Below are 18,933 nucleotides of genomic sequence, written 5' to 3'. Positions count from 1 at the left end.
GCCCTCCCTTACCTGCTTAAGTTGGCCAAGGTGGAGGAGGTGTCACCGGCTTCGGTGCCTGCGGTGCCTAAACGCATAGATACTATTTATAAGATTGATTTGTCTAAGGCAGACTGGGTTGCGCGCCCAACCAAGCCCAACACTGTCGTGGCCGAAAGCGCTAAGGCTAGGCGTCCGAAAGGGGCATCTGTAACCCCTCTGGACAAGGAGGGCAAAAGAATTGAGGCTATGGGTAAAAAGGTCCATTTATCAGCGGGCTTATTCGCTCGCATGTCGCACTATGCGACGTATATGAGCGGATATCAGACCTTCCTTTGGTCTAAAATTCTTCCTTATCTCGACCTCCTACCCCCAGAGGAACAACGGTTTCCGAAGGCCGTCCATACCGAAGCTGTTTCCTTAGCAAAGTTCCAAAAGGACTTTGCTAAGCATATGGCAGAAGCCACGGGGCGCCTTTTTGCCAGTGCCACTTCAATTAGAAGGTACGCCTGGCTCCGTTCATCCTCACTTTCGGAGGAAGGCCGAGCCTTGGCGGAAGACTTACCGATGCATGAGCAGGGCCTCTTTGACCCTCAGACAGATGACAAAATTAAACACACTCAGGAAGTTCGCCAGGCCATGAACAAGCTGGGTCACCCCTCTCAACCATATTATCAGCAAAAGCCCCGTTGGCAACCCGCCCCCTATTACCGTAGGAATTATTTTAACAATTTTTCGGGCAATAGACAACGTGGTGGGGGGTCCAACCGCTACCAGTACTCTAAGAAACAATCCTTTGCGTCCAAGAACAGGTTCCAACCCTACCAGGGGAAAGGGAAAGCGCAAGGGGGATCCAAACGGCGTCTTTGATGTTGCCGTAAATCAGACCGCGCTGTCCCAGTTGGACACAGGCGGAGCGAATACTGTTTATCCCCTGTTGGGAGTTGAGGTTCTCACTACTGTTCCGTTAGCTCCGTTGCCCCGGGAGGGAGATTCCCCCCTTTTTGGTGACAGGTTATCCGAGTTCTTTCCTGTATGGCAAAACATCACGTCGGATTCCTGGGTTCTTAGGATAATCAGGGAAGGGTACTCCCTCGAGTTTGTCGACCTCCCACCAGTGGGCCAATTGCGTTCTACTCCCCCTTCTGAGGAATTGTGGGAGGAGATCCAGACACTGTTGCAGAAAGGGGCGATCTCTCCCGTGGATTCCGCAATGTTCCATCAGTGTTTCTTTTCCCGCTATTTTTTGATTTCCAAGCGCGGGGGTGGGGTCCGGCCCATCATGGACCTGCGGGATATAAACAAGTTTATCCTTTCCAGAAAATTCAGAATGGTTTCTTTGTCTACTATTATGCCGCTTCTCAATAAAAATCTGTGGTTCATCACTATTGATTTAAAAGATGCATATTTTCATTTGTCAATTTCAGCACATCACCGTAGGTTCTTGTCCTTCCTGATTGGAGATCGGGGTTTTAATTTTAATGTCCTCCCTTTTGGCCTCACGACCGCGCCAAGAGTGTTTACAAAATGCATGGCGGTGGTCGTAGCCCACCTCCGAACACGAGGCGTGGCGGTGTACCCGTATTTAGATGACTGGCTTTTTACAGCCGAATCTAGGTCGAAACTGTTGGACGATGTGTCACTCTCGCTCTCTCTCCTCCAGTCTCTAGGACTTATAGTGAATTGGGAGAAATCCAACCTCGTCCCGTCGCGCAGGATCCAGTTCATTGGTGCGGTGCTGGATTCTACAGTGGAGAGAGCTTTCCTTCCGGAAGATCGCTTCATGGCGCTTCGAGATCTTATAGACCAGATTCTCGCGTCTCCCGGAGTACCGGCCAAGTTGATACAGGTTCTGCTAGGCCACATGGCCTCTACGACCTCAGTGGTCCTTCATGCCAGACTGAGGTTGAGACCCCTTCAAGCCTGGTTTTTGGGGGTTTTCAATCCTCTCACGGACGACCCGGGCAAGCTCGTTGTTTTGTCCCCGAAGGCACGGGAGTCTATCCTCTGGTGGCGGGACCGCTCCCATGTGTGTTCTGGCCTATCATTCCATCAACCTTCCCCTTCTCGTACGGTGACCACGGACTCTTCCATGTCGGGGTGGGGGGCCCATTCGGAAGGTCTCATGATCCAGGGCGTGTGGTCTACAGAGGAAAAGATGTGCCATATAAACCTGTTGGAACTCCTAGCAGTAGACAGGGCCATAAAGGCCTTCGAGCCGGTGCTAGTGGGGAAAGTGGTTCAGTTGCTTACGGACAACACCACCGTAATGTTCTATATAAACAAGCAGGGGGGAACGCATTCCCAAAGACTATTGGAGCTTACTCTACAAATCTGGGAGTGGTGCGTGGCAAGAAACATCTATCTGATAGCAGTGCACCTTCCCGGAGAAGAAAACACCATAGCAGACGCTCTGAGCAGGGCCCCTCTCTCAAATCACGAATGGTCGCTCCACCAGGAGGTGGCCGACCGGCTGTTCAACATGTGGGGGAGGCCAGAGGTGGACCTGTTTGCGACCCACGCGAACACCAAATGTGCCTTATTCGGTGCGCGTCGGAAGCCCAACCTGTCGATGGGGTGCCTGGGGGATGCGTTCCTCCTCGATTGGAAGGAGCGCCTCCTGTATGCCTTCCCACCGTTTCCCCTTCTATTGCGGGTGGTCTCGAAGCTACAGAGGGAGGGAGCGAATTGTCTGTTGATTGCCCCATGGTGGCCCCGCCAGCCTTGGTTCTCCCCCCTCCTGTCCCTGTGCAAGGGGGCGTTTGTACGGTTGGAGAACAGACCAGACCTCCTCATGTCCCAAGGGAACCAAGTGTGGTATCCAGAGGCGTCCAAGCTGCGCTTAACAGCGTGGAGGATACGTCCGGAGGCCTAGGTGTTTTCTCGGGACTGTCTAAGCCAGTTTTGAGATTTATGGAGGCCGCCCATAGGGATTCGACCAAGAAGTCATACTTGTATAAGTGGTCGCGTTTTTCAAAGTTTGCTATAGAAAAGGGTCAGGTCCCGTCCCACGCCCCGGTCCCTGTGGTTCTAGACTTTTTGGCGTTTTTGTCAGAGGAGGGACTTTCCGTGTCATCCTTGAGATGCTATTTAGCAGCAATAGCATGGTTTCAGAGAAAATCAGGGCTCCCCTCGTGTTTTTCTGACCCGCTTGTTAGAATTTTCCTTAGGGGAGTTACTAACGTGAAACCCCCGGCGGCCCCTGTGGCCCCGGGGTGGGATTTGGAGTTAGTTTTGTCCGCGCTTATGAAACCTCCTTTTGAGCCTCTGGCAACAGTGGATATTTCCTTCCTGTCATGGAAGGTGGCATTTTTAGTGGCCATAACTTCGGCCCGTCGGGCCAGTGAGTTGTGTGCACTAAGATGTGACCCTCCGTATTTGAGGTTTCACAAAGATAAAGTAGTGCTTCGCACGGACATTTCCTTTCTGCCTAAAGTGGCATCGCGTTTTCATCTATCACAAGAGTTAGTCCTTCCGGCGTTTTTTCAAAACCCTGTTTCTTCTCTAGAGAAAAGTTTGCACATGTTAGATGTTCGTCGAGCTGTCGCTTTTTATGTTGACAGAACTGCACAGTTCCGGAAGTCTAATAGGTTGTTCGTCAAATACCGGAAGGATGCCAGTGGCCTTCCGGTTTCCACGCAACGGTTTTCCTCGTGGACGGTTTCGGCGATCCGCCTGGCGTATCAGATGGCGCGTCGAGATTTGCCTATCCAGGTCAGAGGCCACTCCACGAGAGCTGTTTCCACATCGGTGGCTTTTATGAGAGGTGTTTCTTTGGATGCCGTCTGCAGAGCAGCGACTTGGTCTTCTCCTCTCACGTTCGTGTCACACTACAAGATGGACGTCGTGTCCAAGAGAGACGCGGAGTTTGGAAGGGCAGTCCTCTTCTCTGCGGTGGCATGACGCCCACCAGCCTTATTCTTCAGCTTGTAAGTCTACCACTTGTATGATTCACAGGGACCACGACAGGGAATTATAGGTTGCTTACCTGTAACCGTGGTTCCCTGAGTGGATCCCTGTGAATACATACAATCCCGCCCATCCTCCCCTCGGGTCATGCCTCCTGAGTTCCAGCTGCTTTGCGGCGTAAGAGAACTGAGGCTTGGGCCCGCCCACTGGCTATTTATGGGGACGGAGGGGAGTGGGCGGGCTGCATCTAAATTTTGTAACTTTTATCTTCTAGAAGGTTCCGAAAGGCTCTGCGCAGGCGCAGGAAATACCACTTGTATGTATTCACAGGGATCCACTCAGGGAACCACGGTTACAGGTAAGCAACCTATAATTAAAAAAGCTCCTAAACCAGGATAGTAAATAAAGAGCAACATTCAAAAACTAGGGAATTCCAGACAAGAATCAATCAGGGTCAGCTAGTCACCTCCCAACAAAGGATTCCCCCAGGCAGGAAGAAGCCCGATGGCTTGTTGGGAATTGGGAAAAACACACAAAAATCGATGTTGTGAATCCTCTGAGAAGTTCTCTTGAGAAAGAGGAAATGGGGAATGCCGGGGGCGAAGGAATGGAGAAGTCCAACTCAGAAGGGGAGGTGGAAGCGGGACCCATGGCGGGGTTTGGGGGCCCGAAGCAGGGTTGTTTCTCTCCTCCAAGAAGAGCCGGGCTCCCATGGCCTTCATGTACCTGAGGTTGCATTTCGTGGGGAGTCACGGCCCTCCTTTCCCATCTCGTGGCAGGAACCTTTCCAAGAAGTACCAGCCCAAGAAGAACTCCAAAGAAGAGGACGAAAACAAGTAGGTTGGCTCTCCCTATACATACATCTCTCCTCCACCTATCCATCCATCCATCCATCCACCTATCCATCCATCTTTCTATCTATCTATCCATCCACCTACCTACCAATCCATCCGTCCATGTATTCCTCCATCCATCTATCTATCTATCTATCTATCTATCTATCTATCCATCCATCCATCCATCCACCCACCCACCCATCCATCCATCCATCCATCCATCCATCGTTCTATCTATCTATCTATCTATCTATCTATCTATCCACCTATCTATCTATATCTATCTATCCATCCATCTATCCATGATCTATCTGTCTGTCTCTGTCCGTCCATCTCTCACCTATCTATCCATTCATCTATCCATCCATTATCTATCCATCCATCCAGCATCCATCTATCCATCTACCCATCCACCTATAAATCTATCTCAAATCTATCTATCCATCCATCCATCTTTCCATCTATCTATTAATCTATCCATCCATCCGTCCAACCATGTATTTCTCCATCTATCTATTTATCGATCAATCGATCGATCAAGCGATTGATCTATCAAACTATCCATCCATCTGTCCATCCATGTATTCCTCTATCTATCTATCCGCCTACCCATCCATCTTCCTATTGATCTATCTGTGTATCTGTCTTCCTATGTATGCATTTATATATCCATCCATCCATTTTCCTTCCTTCCTTTCTACCTACCTACCTATCTACCTACCTACCTACCTACCATCTATCCATGTATGCCTCTATCTGTCTGTCTGTCTGTCTGTCTATCTATTAATCTATCCATCCATCCATCTATCCATCCATGTATTTCTCCATCTATTTATCAATCAATTGATCAAGCAATTGATCTATCCATCCATCCATCCATCCATCCATCCATCCGTGTATTCCTCCATCTATCTATCTATCTATCTATCTATCTATCTATCTATCTATCTATCTATTGATTGATCAAGCGACTTGATCTATCTATTCATCCATCCATCCTTCTACCCATCCATCCTTCTACCCACCCACTCATTCATCTATCCATCTATTCCGCTATCGATCGATTTATCAAGCAATTGATCTATCTATTCATCCATTCATCCTTCTCTCTCTCTCTCTCTCTCTATCTATCCATCTATGTATTCCTTCATCTATTGATTGAGCTATTCATCCATCCATTCATCTAACCATCTATCTGTCTCTATCTATCTATCTATCTATCTATCTATCTATCTATCCATCCATGCACCCACCTATTCATCTGTTTATCTATCAATGTATCTATCTATTTATCCATTATCTATCCATTTATCTATCTATCTATCCATCCACCTATCTATCCATCCATCTACCTATCCATCTACCTATCTAGGCATCTATCTGCCAATCCATCCATATATCCATTTATCTGTTTATCCATCCATCCATACACCTATCTGTCTGTACATGGATCACTCTTTCTCTCCATCCATCCATGCATGCACACATCCTCCCTTTTGCCTGTCTGTTGTCTCTCTATCTCATCCGTCCGTCCACCTATCCATCCATCTCTCCATCCACCCATGCCCCTATCTATCTCACCTGTCCTCCCATTCCCCCGTGCATACACCCAATGGGAAGGGTGGGAGGAAGCCGGCTGTGCTGCTGGGCCGCTGCCTAAGGGCTCCCCCCCCCCCCCCCCAAACTGGCCACTTGCAGGTATTCCTCGTGCCGGGCCTTCCTGTCAACGCTGAGCGAGATGAATGACTACGCCGGGCAGCACGAGGTCATCTCCGAGAACATGACCTCCCAGATCACGGTCGAACTCGCCCGGTACGTCCAGGAGCTCAAGCAGGAGAGGAAAGCGGTAAGGGGTGCCCCCACGCCGGCCCTCGCACAACTGCCCCTCCCACTATTGGCCCCGGCACAATTGGGATGGTTTCTTGCACAATTGGACCTTGCACATTGGTTTATTTTACATTTGGTCCTCGCGTAATAGTTCCTTCTACTTTAGGTCCCTGTGCAATACTTTCTTCCACAATTTGTCCTTGCACAATAGTTTATTTCACAATTGTCCTTGCATAATCGTTTCTTGGTTTATGCACAATTAGTCCTTGCACAATAGTTTCTTGTTCATTTGGTCCTTTCACAATCATTTATTTCACAGTTGTCCTTGCACAATCTTTCCTTGGTTTATTCCACAATTTGTCCTTGCACAATTGTTTTTTGTACATTTGGGCCTTGCACAATCGTTCCTTGTGACATTGTTTCTTGCAGAACGGGTCCTTGTAAAATAATTCCTGGCGCAATAATTGGACAATAATTTATTGTGCAATTGATCCTTGCACAATAGTTTCTTGTAGAATTGGTTCTTATACAGTAGGCTCTTGCAGCATTGGCTATTTCACAGTTGCTTCCCGCATTGTTATCACACAATTACTTTAGGTGCCATTTCCACAACCGCTTCCTGCACAACTGCTTCCTGCACTGTTTTCACAACCACTTCTTGCACAATTGCTTCTAGTGCCATTTTCACAACCGTTTCGTGCACAACTGCTTCCTGCACCGTTTTCACAATTGCTTCTCGCACAATTGCTTCCTGCACTGTTTTCACCACTTCTTACACAATTGCTTCTAGTGTCATTTCCACAACCGCTTCCTGCACAACTGCTTAACTGCTTCCTGCACTGTTTTCACAAATGCTTCTTGCACTTTAAAAAAAATTGCTTCCTGCACTATTGCTTCCCCCAGTTTTCGCAACCGCTTAGTGCACAATTGCTTCTAGTGCCATTTTCACAGCTGCTTCCTGCACTGTTTTCACAATTGCTTCTCACACAATTGCTTCCTGCACTGTTTTTGCAAATGCTTCACACATAGTTACTTCTCACAGTGTTTTCACAACCACTTAATGCACAATTGCTTCCCGCACTACTGTCACAACTGCTTCCTCCACTGTTTTCACAATGCTTCTCTCACAATTGCTTCTGGCACTATTTTCACAAAGGCTTCCCCTGCATAGATTGCTTCCTGCACTGTTTTCATAATGTTTCTCTCACAATTGCTTCTGGCACTATTTTCACAAAGGCTTCCCCTGAATGGATTGCTTCCTGCACTGTTTTCGCAAATGCTTCCTGCACTGTTTTCACAGTGTTTCTCTCACAATTGCTTCTGGCACTATTTTCACAATGGCTTCCCCTGAATGGATTGCACCATGCACGCAAACAAGCATACGCACACTTCTCCTGGGGTTTAGTCCTCTGCGGATCAAGTTTAAATGACCCAAGACCGGGCGAGGGTGCCTTTGCCATGCAGGCGAGCACGTGCCTGCCGTGGCCTTGCACCACTGTGGTGCCAAGAGGCGCATTCCAGGCTTGCTGTGCTCACGAGGGTGGTGACCAGAAAGGAAAAGGCCGCGCTTGTCTTGCGGATACAAAGCCCGATTGTGCTTTGCCCTCTCCCTGGCCCTTTGTGTTCCCAGGCAAGCAATAATCTTTGCAGAGCGAAGGAAAAGCCCGGCCTTTGCTTCGCACCACGGGCCGCCTGAGCCAAGCCCAAAGCGCCTCTTCTTGCCGCTTGTGATTTATGACCTGGTTTGCAAAGTTGCAAAAATGGGATTTGCAGGTTGCCTGGCATTAAAGCGCTTATTCCAGACGTGGAAAATGTGAATTCCTTTGTGTCCCTCTCCCTGTTTTCCATTGCTTGGAAGGTTTCATTTCCAGGAAATAAGAGCAAAACAAAACACAAATAGCCCCAAGGAGGGGAAATCTCCACGTTTGTTTTCCTTTGTTACGTGGCACCATTTGTGCAAAAGGACTAAAAGAAAAAAGCAGGATAATAATAATAATAATAATAATAATAATAATAATACAACCAATATTGGTTGATTATTATTATTATTATTATTAATCCTGCTTTTTCTTTTATGACTCCAAGCCTGTGGAACTCCCCCACTCATGACATTATAGACTCGTATATTATATATATATTGAATGCTTTTGTTCTGCCAACAAATCCTTTCCTGGAGAGAGTCTTTTCCAAGCGTTTTTTCCCCTGCGTTTCCTTCCTCAGCATTTTCACGACGGGCGGAAAGCCCAGCAACACATTGAGACCTGCTGGAAACAGCTGGAATCGGTGAGTTAGAGTACATCTCAAGTTTGCAAAATGGTTTTGGGTTCTGCATGCAAAATACAACCCTAAGGAGGTTATAATACAACTCACACTGTGCATCTATCCATCTATCTGTCTATTGTTCGAAATGCATTCATTGTTATCATCTGCTGATTTCTACTACTGAGGATAAGAAAGAACTCATATTTATATGGCCAGGAAAATATGGAAGGATTTGATGTATTATTATTATTATTATTGGGCTGTTTATCACTATAGGGATGATGATGCTGACGTTGATTGGTTTGGTTTTGGTAGCCATGCATGGACATGTTGTTATTGTATTTATTATTATTATTATTATTATTATTATTATTATTATTACCTTTGAAGGTGATGCACGGATATATGATACATTATTATTATTATTAATTTGGGTGGGTTTTGAGGGCCATACACGGAGATGTGATTATTATTATTAATGTTATTATTATTACCTTTGAGGGTGATGCATGGATATATGATACATTATTATTACTATTGTTATTATTATTATTATTAATTTGGGTGGGTTTTGAGGGCCACACACAGATATGTGATTATTATTGTTATTGTTATTGTTATTACTTTTGAGGGTGATGCATGGATAGATGATACATTATTATTATTATTATTATTATTATTATTATTATATTGGTTTGATTTTGGGGACATGTGTAGACTTATTATGATTATGATTATTGATTATTAGTATTATTTCTTAATGATTAATGAGTATTTTTATTATTAATTTGGTTGGATTTTGAAGGCCACACACGGAGATTTTATTATTATTATTATTATTATTATTATTATTATTATAATAACCTTTGAGGGTGATGCATAGATAGATGATACATTATTATTATTATTATTATTATTATTATATTGATTTTGGGGACATGTGTAGACTTATGATTATGATTATTGATTATTAGTATTATTTCTTAATGATTAATGATTATTTTTATTATTAATTTGGTTGGATTTTGAAGGCCACACACGGAGATTTAATTATTATTATTATTATTATTACCTTTGAGGGTGATGCATGCATATATGATACATTATTATTATTATTATTATTATTAATAATAATAATAATGATTTGGGTGGATTTTGAGGGCCACACACAGAGATGTGATTATTATTATTATTGTTATTACTTTTGAGGGTGATGCATGGATAGATGATACATTATTATTATTATTATTATTATGGTTTGATTTTGGGGACAAGTGTAGACATTATGATTACTGGTTATTAGTATTATTTCTTAATGATTAATGATGATTATTATTATTAATTTGGGTGGGTTTTGAGGGCCACACACAGAGAAGTGATTATTATTATTATTGTTATTATTATTACCTTTGAGGGTGATGCATGCATATATGATACATTATTATTATTATTATTATTATTATTATTATTAATTTGGGTGGGTTTTGAGGACCACACATGGAGATGTGATTATTATTTGTATTGTTATTATTATTATCTTTAAGAGTGATGCATGCATATATGATACATTATTATTATTATTATTATTATTATTATATTGGTTTGATTTTGGGGACAATATCATGTAGACTTATTATGATTATGATTATTGATTATTAGTATTATTTCTTAATGATTAATGATTATTTTTATTATTAATTTGGTTGGATTTTGAAGGCCACACACGGAGATTTAATTATTATTATTATTATTACCTTTGAGGGTGATGCATGGATAGATGATACATTATTATTATTATTATTATTATATTGATTTTGGGGACACGTGTAGACTTATGATTATTGATTATTAGTATTATTTCTTAATGATTAATGATTATTATTATTAATAATTTGGGTGGGTTTTGAGGGCCACACACGGAGATGTGATTATTATTATTATTGTTATTATTACCATTGAGTGTTATTATTATTATTATTATTATTATTATTATTGTTATTATTACCATTGAGTGTTATTATTATTATTATTATTATTATTACCTTTGAGGGTGATGCATGGATACGATAGATTATTATTATTATTATTATTATTTATATTGGTTCGATTTTGGGGACGCGTGTAGACTTATGATTATTGATTATTATTATTAATGATTATTGATTATTATGATAACTTTTTTCTTTCTTATATTAGGGTTGGTTTTGAGGGTGATGCATGGACATGTGATCTATTATTATTATTATTATTATTATTATTATTATTATTATTATTTCAGATTGATTTTGAGGGCCACGCATGGAGATGTGATCATCATAATCATCATCAATAATAATAATAGTAATAACTTGTTTCCCCAGAGCAAACGGCGCTTTGAGCGGGATTGCAAAGAGGCCGATCGGGCGCAGCAGTATTTTGAAAAAATGGACGCTGACATCAACGTGACGAAGGCAGATGTCGAAAAGGTAAACACAGGCGTCATCATCATCATTACTATTATTTGTATTATTATATTCATCATATTTATTCCTGCCCTGCTTTTCCCTCTCACTCAAGACCCAGAACTGCTCTCCAAAAGCATTATTTTATTTCTTCTTATCATCATCATCATCATCATCATCGTTTATGATTATTTATGCTCCGCTTTCTCTGTCTAAAACAAGAAACTCAAAAGAGACGCCAAGAGACTTATATTATTTTAAAAATTATTATTATTATTGTCGAAGGCTTTCATGGCTGGAATCACTGGGTTGTTGTAGGTTTTTCAGGCTATATGGCCATGTACTAGAGGCATTTTCTCCTGACATTTCGCCTGCATCTAGGGCAAGCATCCTCAGAGGTCGTGAGGTCTGTTGGAACTAGGAAAATGGGTTTATATAAACCCATTTTCCTATTATTATTATTATTATTATTATTATTATTATTATTATTATGCCCTGGTTTTTCTCTCTTCAAAAGAGTTGTCAAGAGACTGGTATTATTTTAAAATTTATTATTATTATTATTTATATACCATGGTTTTTCTTTCTGCAAAAGAAATGCCAAGATACTTATATTATTTTAAAAATTATTATTATTATTATTATTATTATTATTATTATTATTATTATTATTCCCTGGGTTTTCTCTCTGCAAAAGAGATGCAAAGACTATTACTTTTAATAATAATAATAATAATAATAATTATTATTATTATTATTCTTCCCTGGGTTTTCTCTCTGCAAAAGAGATGCAAAGACTATTACTTTTAATAATAATAATAATAATAATAATAATAATAATTATTATTATTATTATTATTATTATTCCCTGGGTTTTCTCTCTGCAAAAGAGATGCAAAGACTATTACTTTTAATAATAATAATAATAATAATAATAATTATTATTATTATTATTCTTCCCTGGGTTTTCTCTCTGCAAAAGAGATGCAAAGACTATTACTTTTAATAATAATAATAATAATAATTATTATTATTATTATTATTATTCTTCCCTGGGTTTTCTCTCTGCAAAAGAGATGCAAAGACTATTACTTTTAATAATAATAATAATAATAATAATAATAATAATAATTATTCTTCCCTGGGTTTTCTCTCTGCAAAAGAGATGCAAAGACTATTACTTTTAATAATAATAATAATAATAATAATTATTATTATTATTATTATTCTTCCCTGGGTTTTCTCTCTGCAAAAGAGATGCAAAGACTATTACTTTTAATAATAATAATAATAATAATAATTATTATTATTATTATTATTCTTCCCTGGGTTTTCTCTCTGCAAAAGAGATGCAAAGACTATTACTTTTAATAATAATAATAATAATAATAATAATAATAATAATTATTCTTCCCTGGGTTTTCTCTCTGCAAAAGAGATGCAAAGACTATTACTTTTAATAATAATAATAATAATAATAATAATTATTATTATTATTATTCTTCCCTGGGTTTTCTCTCTGCAAAAGAGATGCAAAGACTATTACTTTTAATAATAATAATAATAATAATAATTATTATTATTATTATTATTCTTCCCTGGGTTTTCTCTCTGCAAAAGAGATGCAAAGACTATTACTTTTAATAATAATAATAATAATAATAATAATAATAATAATAATAATTATTCTTCCCTGGGTTTTCTCTCTGCAAAAGAGATGCAAAGACTATTACTTTTAATAATAATAATAATAATAATAATTATTATTATTATTATTCTTCCCTGGATTTTCTCTCTGCAAAAGAGATGCAAAGACTATTACTTTTAATAATAATAATAATAATAATAATAATAATACTCTGATTTTTCTCTCTGCAAAAGAGATGCCAAGAGACTATTATTATTATTACTATTATTATTATTATTATTATCCTGCTTTTCCTCTCTGAAAAGAGATTCAAACCTGCTTACAGTATAAATCAATGCAATATACCATTTGAATTATTATTATTATTATTATTATTATTATTTAAAACCTAAAAATATACGAATATTCAAGTAGTTCAAGAACCAGCAGCGATTAGAGAGAGGAAAAAGGAGACTAAATGAGGTTGAAACTTGTGTCCAAAACTCTGTTTTTTTTTCTTGCCAAGAGAGGAAAACGGGGTCAGAAAGGAGAAGGGCGGATTGTTCTTCTTTGGCATTATCATCTCGCCGGCCCTGAAATCTGGCCAAAGGAGAACGGTTAGGGAGGAAAACAAAGCCCTAATGAGGACGGAGGAGATTGTTACTGTTCTTCTTCTTATTGTTATCAATTCCTTGCTTTTTTTCTCCCCAAGAGACTTGAGGAAACATTATTTAATTTATTATTATTATTATTATTATTACCATCATTATCATTATTATTACTTTACTTGGTTTTGCACTTTTGTATTATTTTTATTATGTTGCTAATTTTGCATTATTTTTATTATTCGCTCCCCTTTTCTTTATTATTATTATTATTATTATTGCTATGACTGCATTTGTCTTTGCAGTTTTGTATTATTATTATTACTATTATTTTATTTGGCTTTGCAGTTTATTATTATTATTACTACTATTACTATTATTCTATTTGGCTTTGCATTATTATTATTATTATTATTATTACTATTATTATTACTATTATTATTATTGCTATGACTGCATTTGTCTTTGCAGTTTTGTATTATTATTATTATTATTATTACTATTATTTTATTTGGCTTTGCATTCTTCTTATTCTTCTTGCTTAGACTGTATTTGGCTTTGCAGTTTATTATTATTATTACTACTACTATTACTATTATTTTATTTGGCTTTGCATTATTATTATTACTATTATTATTATTACTATTATTATTATTATTATTATTGCTATGCCTATATTTGGCTTTGGAGTTTTGTATTATTACTATTACTATTTTATTTGGCTTTGCATTATTATTATTATTATTATTATTATTATTATTATTATTATCATTATTGCTGTGACCATATTTGGCTTTGCAGATTATTATTATTATTATTATTATTATTGCTATGACTATATTTGGCTTTGCAGATTATTATTTTTACTATTGCTATTATTTTTTTGCTTTGCATTATTATTATTATTATTATCATTATTGCTATGACTATTTCGCTTTGAAGTTTCGTATTATTATTATTACTACTATTATTTTATTTGGCTTTGCATTATTATTATTATTATTATTATTATTATTATTGCTATGACTGTATTTGGCTTTGCAGTTTTGTATATTATTATTATTATTATTATTATTTGTGGTTTTTTTTATCCGCTGCCCAAAGCATTGGGAACAGCAAGCTCTCGTCTTCCTTCCTTCCTTCCATCCATCCATCCTTCCATCCTTCCTTCCTTCCTTCTTTTTCTCCTTCCCTTTTTCGGTTTGTTTTGTTGCCAAAATCATGTGTTTGCATCTGAATCATCCTCTTCCTTGTTGTTTATCCGAAGCGTTTGGGAATAATTTCCGAGGTGGCTTTTTGCCCAGAGGCCTCCCTCCCTCCACTCGCTCTCTTCCTTCCTTCCTTCTCTTTTTTGCCTTTTATCTTCCATTTTCATGAGCGATGGAAGGATTGGACCTCTGCACATGCTCAGAGCCATGATTATTATTATCATTAGCCTCACTGGCTGTAATAGCATGCCCTCTGCCCATGCTCAGATGTCCCCTCATTGGCTGTAATTGAGTGCACTCTGCACATTCTCAGAAGGTATCTCATTGGCTGTAGTGGCATGCCTTCTGCACATGCTCAGAGGCACACACTGGCTGTAATGGAGTGCCCTCTGCACATGCCCGGAGGTAGCCTCACTGTCTAATCATGAAATGCTCTCTGCTCATACTCAGAAGTTCTCTCATTGGCTGTGATGGAGTGCCTTCTGCACATTCTCAGAGGCACTCTCCTTGGCCTCACTGGTATGCCCTCTGCACATGCTCAGAGGTTCTCTCATTGGCTGCAATGGAGCACCTTCTGCACATTTTCAGAGGCACTCTCCTTACCCACATTGGCTGTAATGGAATGCCTTTGGTGCATGCTCAGAGGCACCCTCCTTAGCATCACTGGCTTCTCATTAACCTCAATAATGAGGTTGACAGGAAGCTCTCTGCACATACTCAGAGGTTCCCTCATTGGCTGTAATGGGCATGCCCTCTGTACATGCTCAAAGGTTTTCTCATTGGCTGTAATGGGCATGCCCTCTGCACATGCTCAGAGGTTCCCTCATTGGCTGCAATGGAATGCCTTCTGCACATGCTCAGAGGCACCCTCCTGAGCATCGCTGGCTTCTCATTAACCTCATTGACTAATACTGAAATGCCCTCTGCACATGCTCAAAGGCTCTCTCATTGGCTGTAATGGGCATGCCCTCTGCACATGCTCAGAAGTTCCCCGATTTGCTGCAATGGAATGCTGTCTGTCCATGCTCAGAGGCACTCTCCTTGGCCTCACTAATACTGAAATGCCTTCTGCACATGCTCAGAGGTACCCTCATTGGCTATAATGCAGCGCCCTCTGCCCATGCTCAGAGGCACTCTCCTTATCCTCACTGGCTTCTCTTTAGCCTCACTGACTAATACTGAAATGCCCTCTGCACATGCTCAGAGGCACTCTCCTTGGCTTCTCATTAGCCTCATTGACTAATAATGAAATACCCTCTGCACATGCTCAGAGGTTCCCTCATTAGCTATAATGGAGTGCCCTCTGCACATGCTCAGAGGCACTCTCCTCACCCTCCTTGGCTTCTCATTAGCCTCACTAATACTGAAATGCCTTCTGCACATGCTCAGAGGCACTCTACTTACCCTCCTTGGCTTCTCATTAGCTTCATTGACTAATACTGAAATGCCTTCTGCACATGCTCAGAGGCACTCTCCTTGGCTTCTCATTAGCCTCATTGACTAATAATGAAATACCCTCTGCACATGCTCAGAGGTATCCTCATTGGCATTAATGGAGTGCCCTTTGCACATGCTCAGAGGCACTCTCCTTGGCCTCACTGACTAATACTGAAATGCCCTCTGCACATGCTCAGAGGTTCCCTCATTGGCTATAATGGGGTTCCTCTGCCCATGCTCAGAGGCGCTCTCCATGCTGTCCTTCCTTTGGCAGGCGCGGCAGCAGTCCCAGCTGCGCCAGCAGATGGCGGAAGAGAGCAAAGGGGAGTACTCCTCCGCGCTGCAGCGGTTCAACCAGGAGCAGCGCGACCACTACCACACCCACATCCCCAGCATCTTCCAGGTACGCCGCACACCCCAAAGCCCAGCATCCCCAAAGCCCATTCGCTGTTGGACAGCATGGAGCAGATATAAAGTTTGCCAAGTCCATCAGCGAGGGTCTCTGCATAGAGGTGGCCTGGCTTCTGTTGCCTGGAGGCTCCCTTTAGGGAGCCTCCAGGCAACAGAAGCCAGGCCACCTCTATGCAGAGACCCTCGCTGATGGACTTGGCAAACTTTATATCTGCTCCATGCTATTCAAGCTGGCTAATTGCAACAACAGCCAGACGACCTCTATGCAGAGGCCCTCGCTGATTGACTTGGTGCAATTCAAGCCTTCCTACGTTTTGCAGAAAATCCAGGACATGGAAGAGCGGCGGATCGTCCGGCTGGGGGAGTCCATGAAGACCTTTGCGGAAGTCGACCGGCAGGTCATCCCCATCATCGGGAAGTGCCTGGACGAGGTCACCAAGGCCGCTGAGGCCATCGACCAGAAGAAGGTGGGACACACACACACACACACATATCAATATATGTATGTATATGTATGAGATATTGTATGCTAGATTTGGATGGGACCCTCAGAGACTATCCAGCCAAGCCCCATTGTCCTTAAGTGGGAGCTGTTTGTGAGTCGAGGACCTTGGCCTGTGTGTGTGTGTGTGTATGTATGTGTGTGTATATATATATGTATGTATGTATGTATATGTAGGAGATATAGTATGATAGATTTGGAAGGGACCCCCAAAAGCTACCTGGTTCACCCTTGGTGAAGATCCCCTTGCCTTTCCTGGGGACCTGGGCCTGTGGGTGTATATGTGTGTGTGTGTGTGTGTGTGTATATATATATATATATATATATATATGAGATACAGTATACTAGATTTGGAAGGGGTCCCCAAAGGCCATCCAGTCCACCCCTGGGGAAGATCCCCCTGCCTTTCCTGGGGACCTGGGCCTGTGTGTGTTTGTGTATGTATGTATGTACATATATATACACACACACACACACACACACATACGTACACATACGTACACACACATACACAAACACACACAGGCCCAGGTCCCCAGGAAGGGAGGGGGGATCTTCCAAGGGTGGACTGGATGGCCTTTGGGGGTCCCTTCCAAATCTATCATACTGTATGTCATATATATACATATATACATATACATACACCACACATACACACACACAGATGTATGTACATGTATGTATATATGTATATGTATGAGATACAGTATGATAGATTTGGAAGGGACCCCCAAATGCCATCTGGTCCACCCTCGGGGAAGATTCCCCCCCCCTCCTTCCTGGGGACCTGGACCTGTGTGTGCTTGTGTATTTATTTATTTATGTATTTACTTTGCTTCTATACGGCTGTATCTCAAGCCTGAAGGCGACTCACGGCGGTTCACAAACAGTAAAAACAGTAGAAACAGCAGTGGTTCCATACAACATATAACAATTGACTTAACACATTATCCATAAATTACCAATAAGCAATGACAATGCACAATTATTACCAAAAACAACCGTACCCAATCTTCTCCTCATCCAAGCGTAGTCCAGGTTCGTCGTCCATTGTTCCATTCCTGTCTTCCATTACCAGATTGCACTAAATTACTCAAACGCCTGCACAAACATCCAGGTCTTCACCTTTTTGCGGAATACCATTAGAGATGGTGCTAGTCTAATGTCCATAGGAAGGGCGTTCCACAGCCGAGGAGCCACCACCGAGAAGGCCCTATCTCTCGTCCCCGCCAGACGCGCTTGAGAAGCAGGCGGGATCGAGAGCAGGGTCTCCCCGGAAGATCTCAAAGTCCTGGTGGGTTCATAGGCAGAGATGCGGTCGGATAGGTAGCTTGGGCCGGAACCGTTTAGGGCTTTAAAGGCCAACGCCAGCACTTTGAATTCAGCCCGGTAGCAGATCGGTAGCCAGTGGAGTTGGCGCAACAGGGGGTTGTATGCTCCCTGCACTCCGCTCCTGTTAAAATCATGGCTGCCGAGCGTTGGACTAGTTGGAGCTTCCGAGCCGTCTTCAAAGGCAACCCCACGTAGAGAGCGTTGCAGTAGTCTAAACGGATGTAACCAGAGCGTGGACTACCGTGGCCAAGTCTGACTTCCCAAGGTACGGGCGCAGCTGGCGCACAAGCTTTAGCTGTGCAAATGCTCCCCTGGTCACCACTGAAACCTGGGGTTCCAGGCTCAGTCATGAGTCCAGGATCACACCCAAGCTGCGAACCTGTGTCTTCAGGGGGAGTGTCACCCCATCCAACACAGGCTGTAACCCTATGCCCTGTTTGGCCTTGCAACTGACCAGCAGGACCTCTGTCTTGTCTGGATTCAATTTCAATTTGTTCGCCCTCATCCAGACCGTCACAGCGGCCAAGCACCGGTTCAGGACCTGGACAGCCTGGACA

At 41.5% G+C, this 18,933-nt stretch overlaps 1 protein-coding gene across 13 annotated transcripts in view; it reads left to right on the top strand.

The window, feature by feature from the left end:
* FNBP1 (formin binding protein 1) overlaps positions 1 to 18,933 on the top strand; it is an 86,423-nt gene that overhangs the window by 28,112 nt on the left and 39,378 nt on the right. For 12 of the 13 annotated variants that reach the window (XM_060757540.2, XM_060757541.2, XM_060757538.2 and 9 more), the window contains exons 3-8: positions 4,668 to 4,724; positions 6,423 to 6,570; positions 8,772 to 8,834; positions 11,174 to 11,278; positions 16,406 to 16,534; positions 16,863 to 17,009. In XM_060757540.2, coding sequence (XP_060613523.2) covers positions 4,668 to 4,724; positions 6,423 to 6,570; positions 8,772 to 8,834; positions 11,174 to 11,278; positions 16,406 to 16,534; positions 16,863 to 17,009 — 649 coding nt within the window. Of the gene's footprint in view, positions 1,604 to 4,667; positions 4,725 to 6,422; positions 6,571 to 8,771; positions 8,835 to 11,173; positions 11,279 to 16,405; positions 16,535 to 16,862; positions 17,010 to 18,933 lie in introns of those variants that run through there. The other variant, XM_067471783.1, reaches the window with a different exon arrangement.

The sequence above is a fragment of the Anolis sagrei genome, chromosome 11 (assembly GCF_037176765.1).
Source record: "Anolis sagrei isolate rAnoSag1 chromosome 11, rAnoSag1.mat, whole genome shotgun sequence".
Taxonomy (NCBI): Eukaryota; Metazoa; Chordata; class Lepidosauria; order Squamata; family Dactyloidae; genus Anolis; species Anolis sagrei.
The sequence above is the reverse complement of the archived record's forward strand: the minus strand, read 5'-3'. Positions and strand labels throughout refer to the sequence as shown.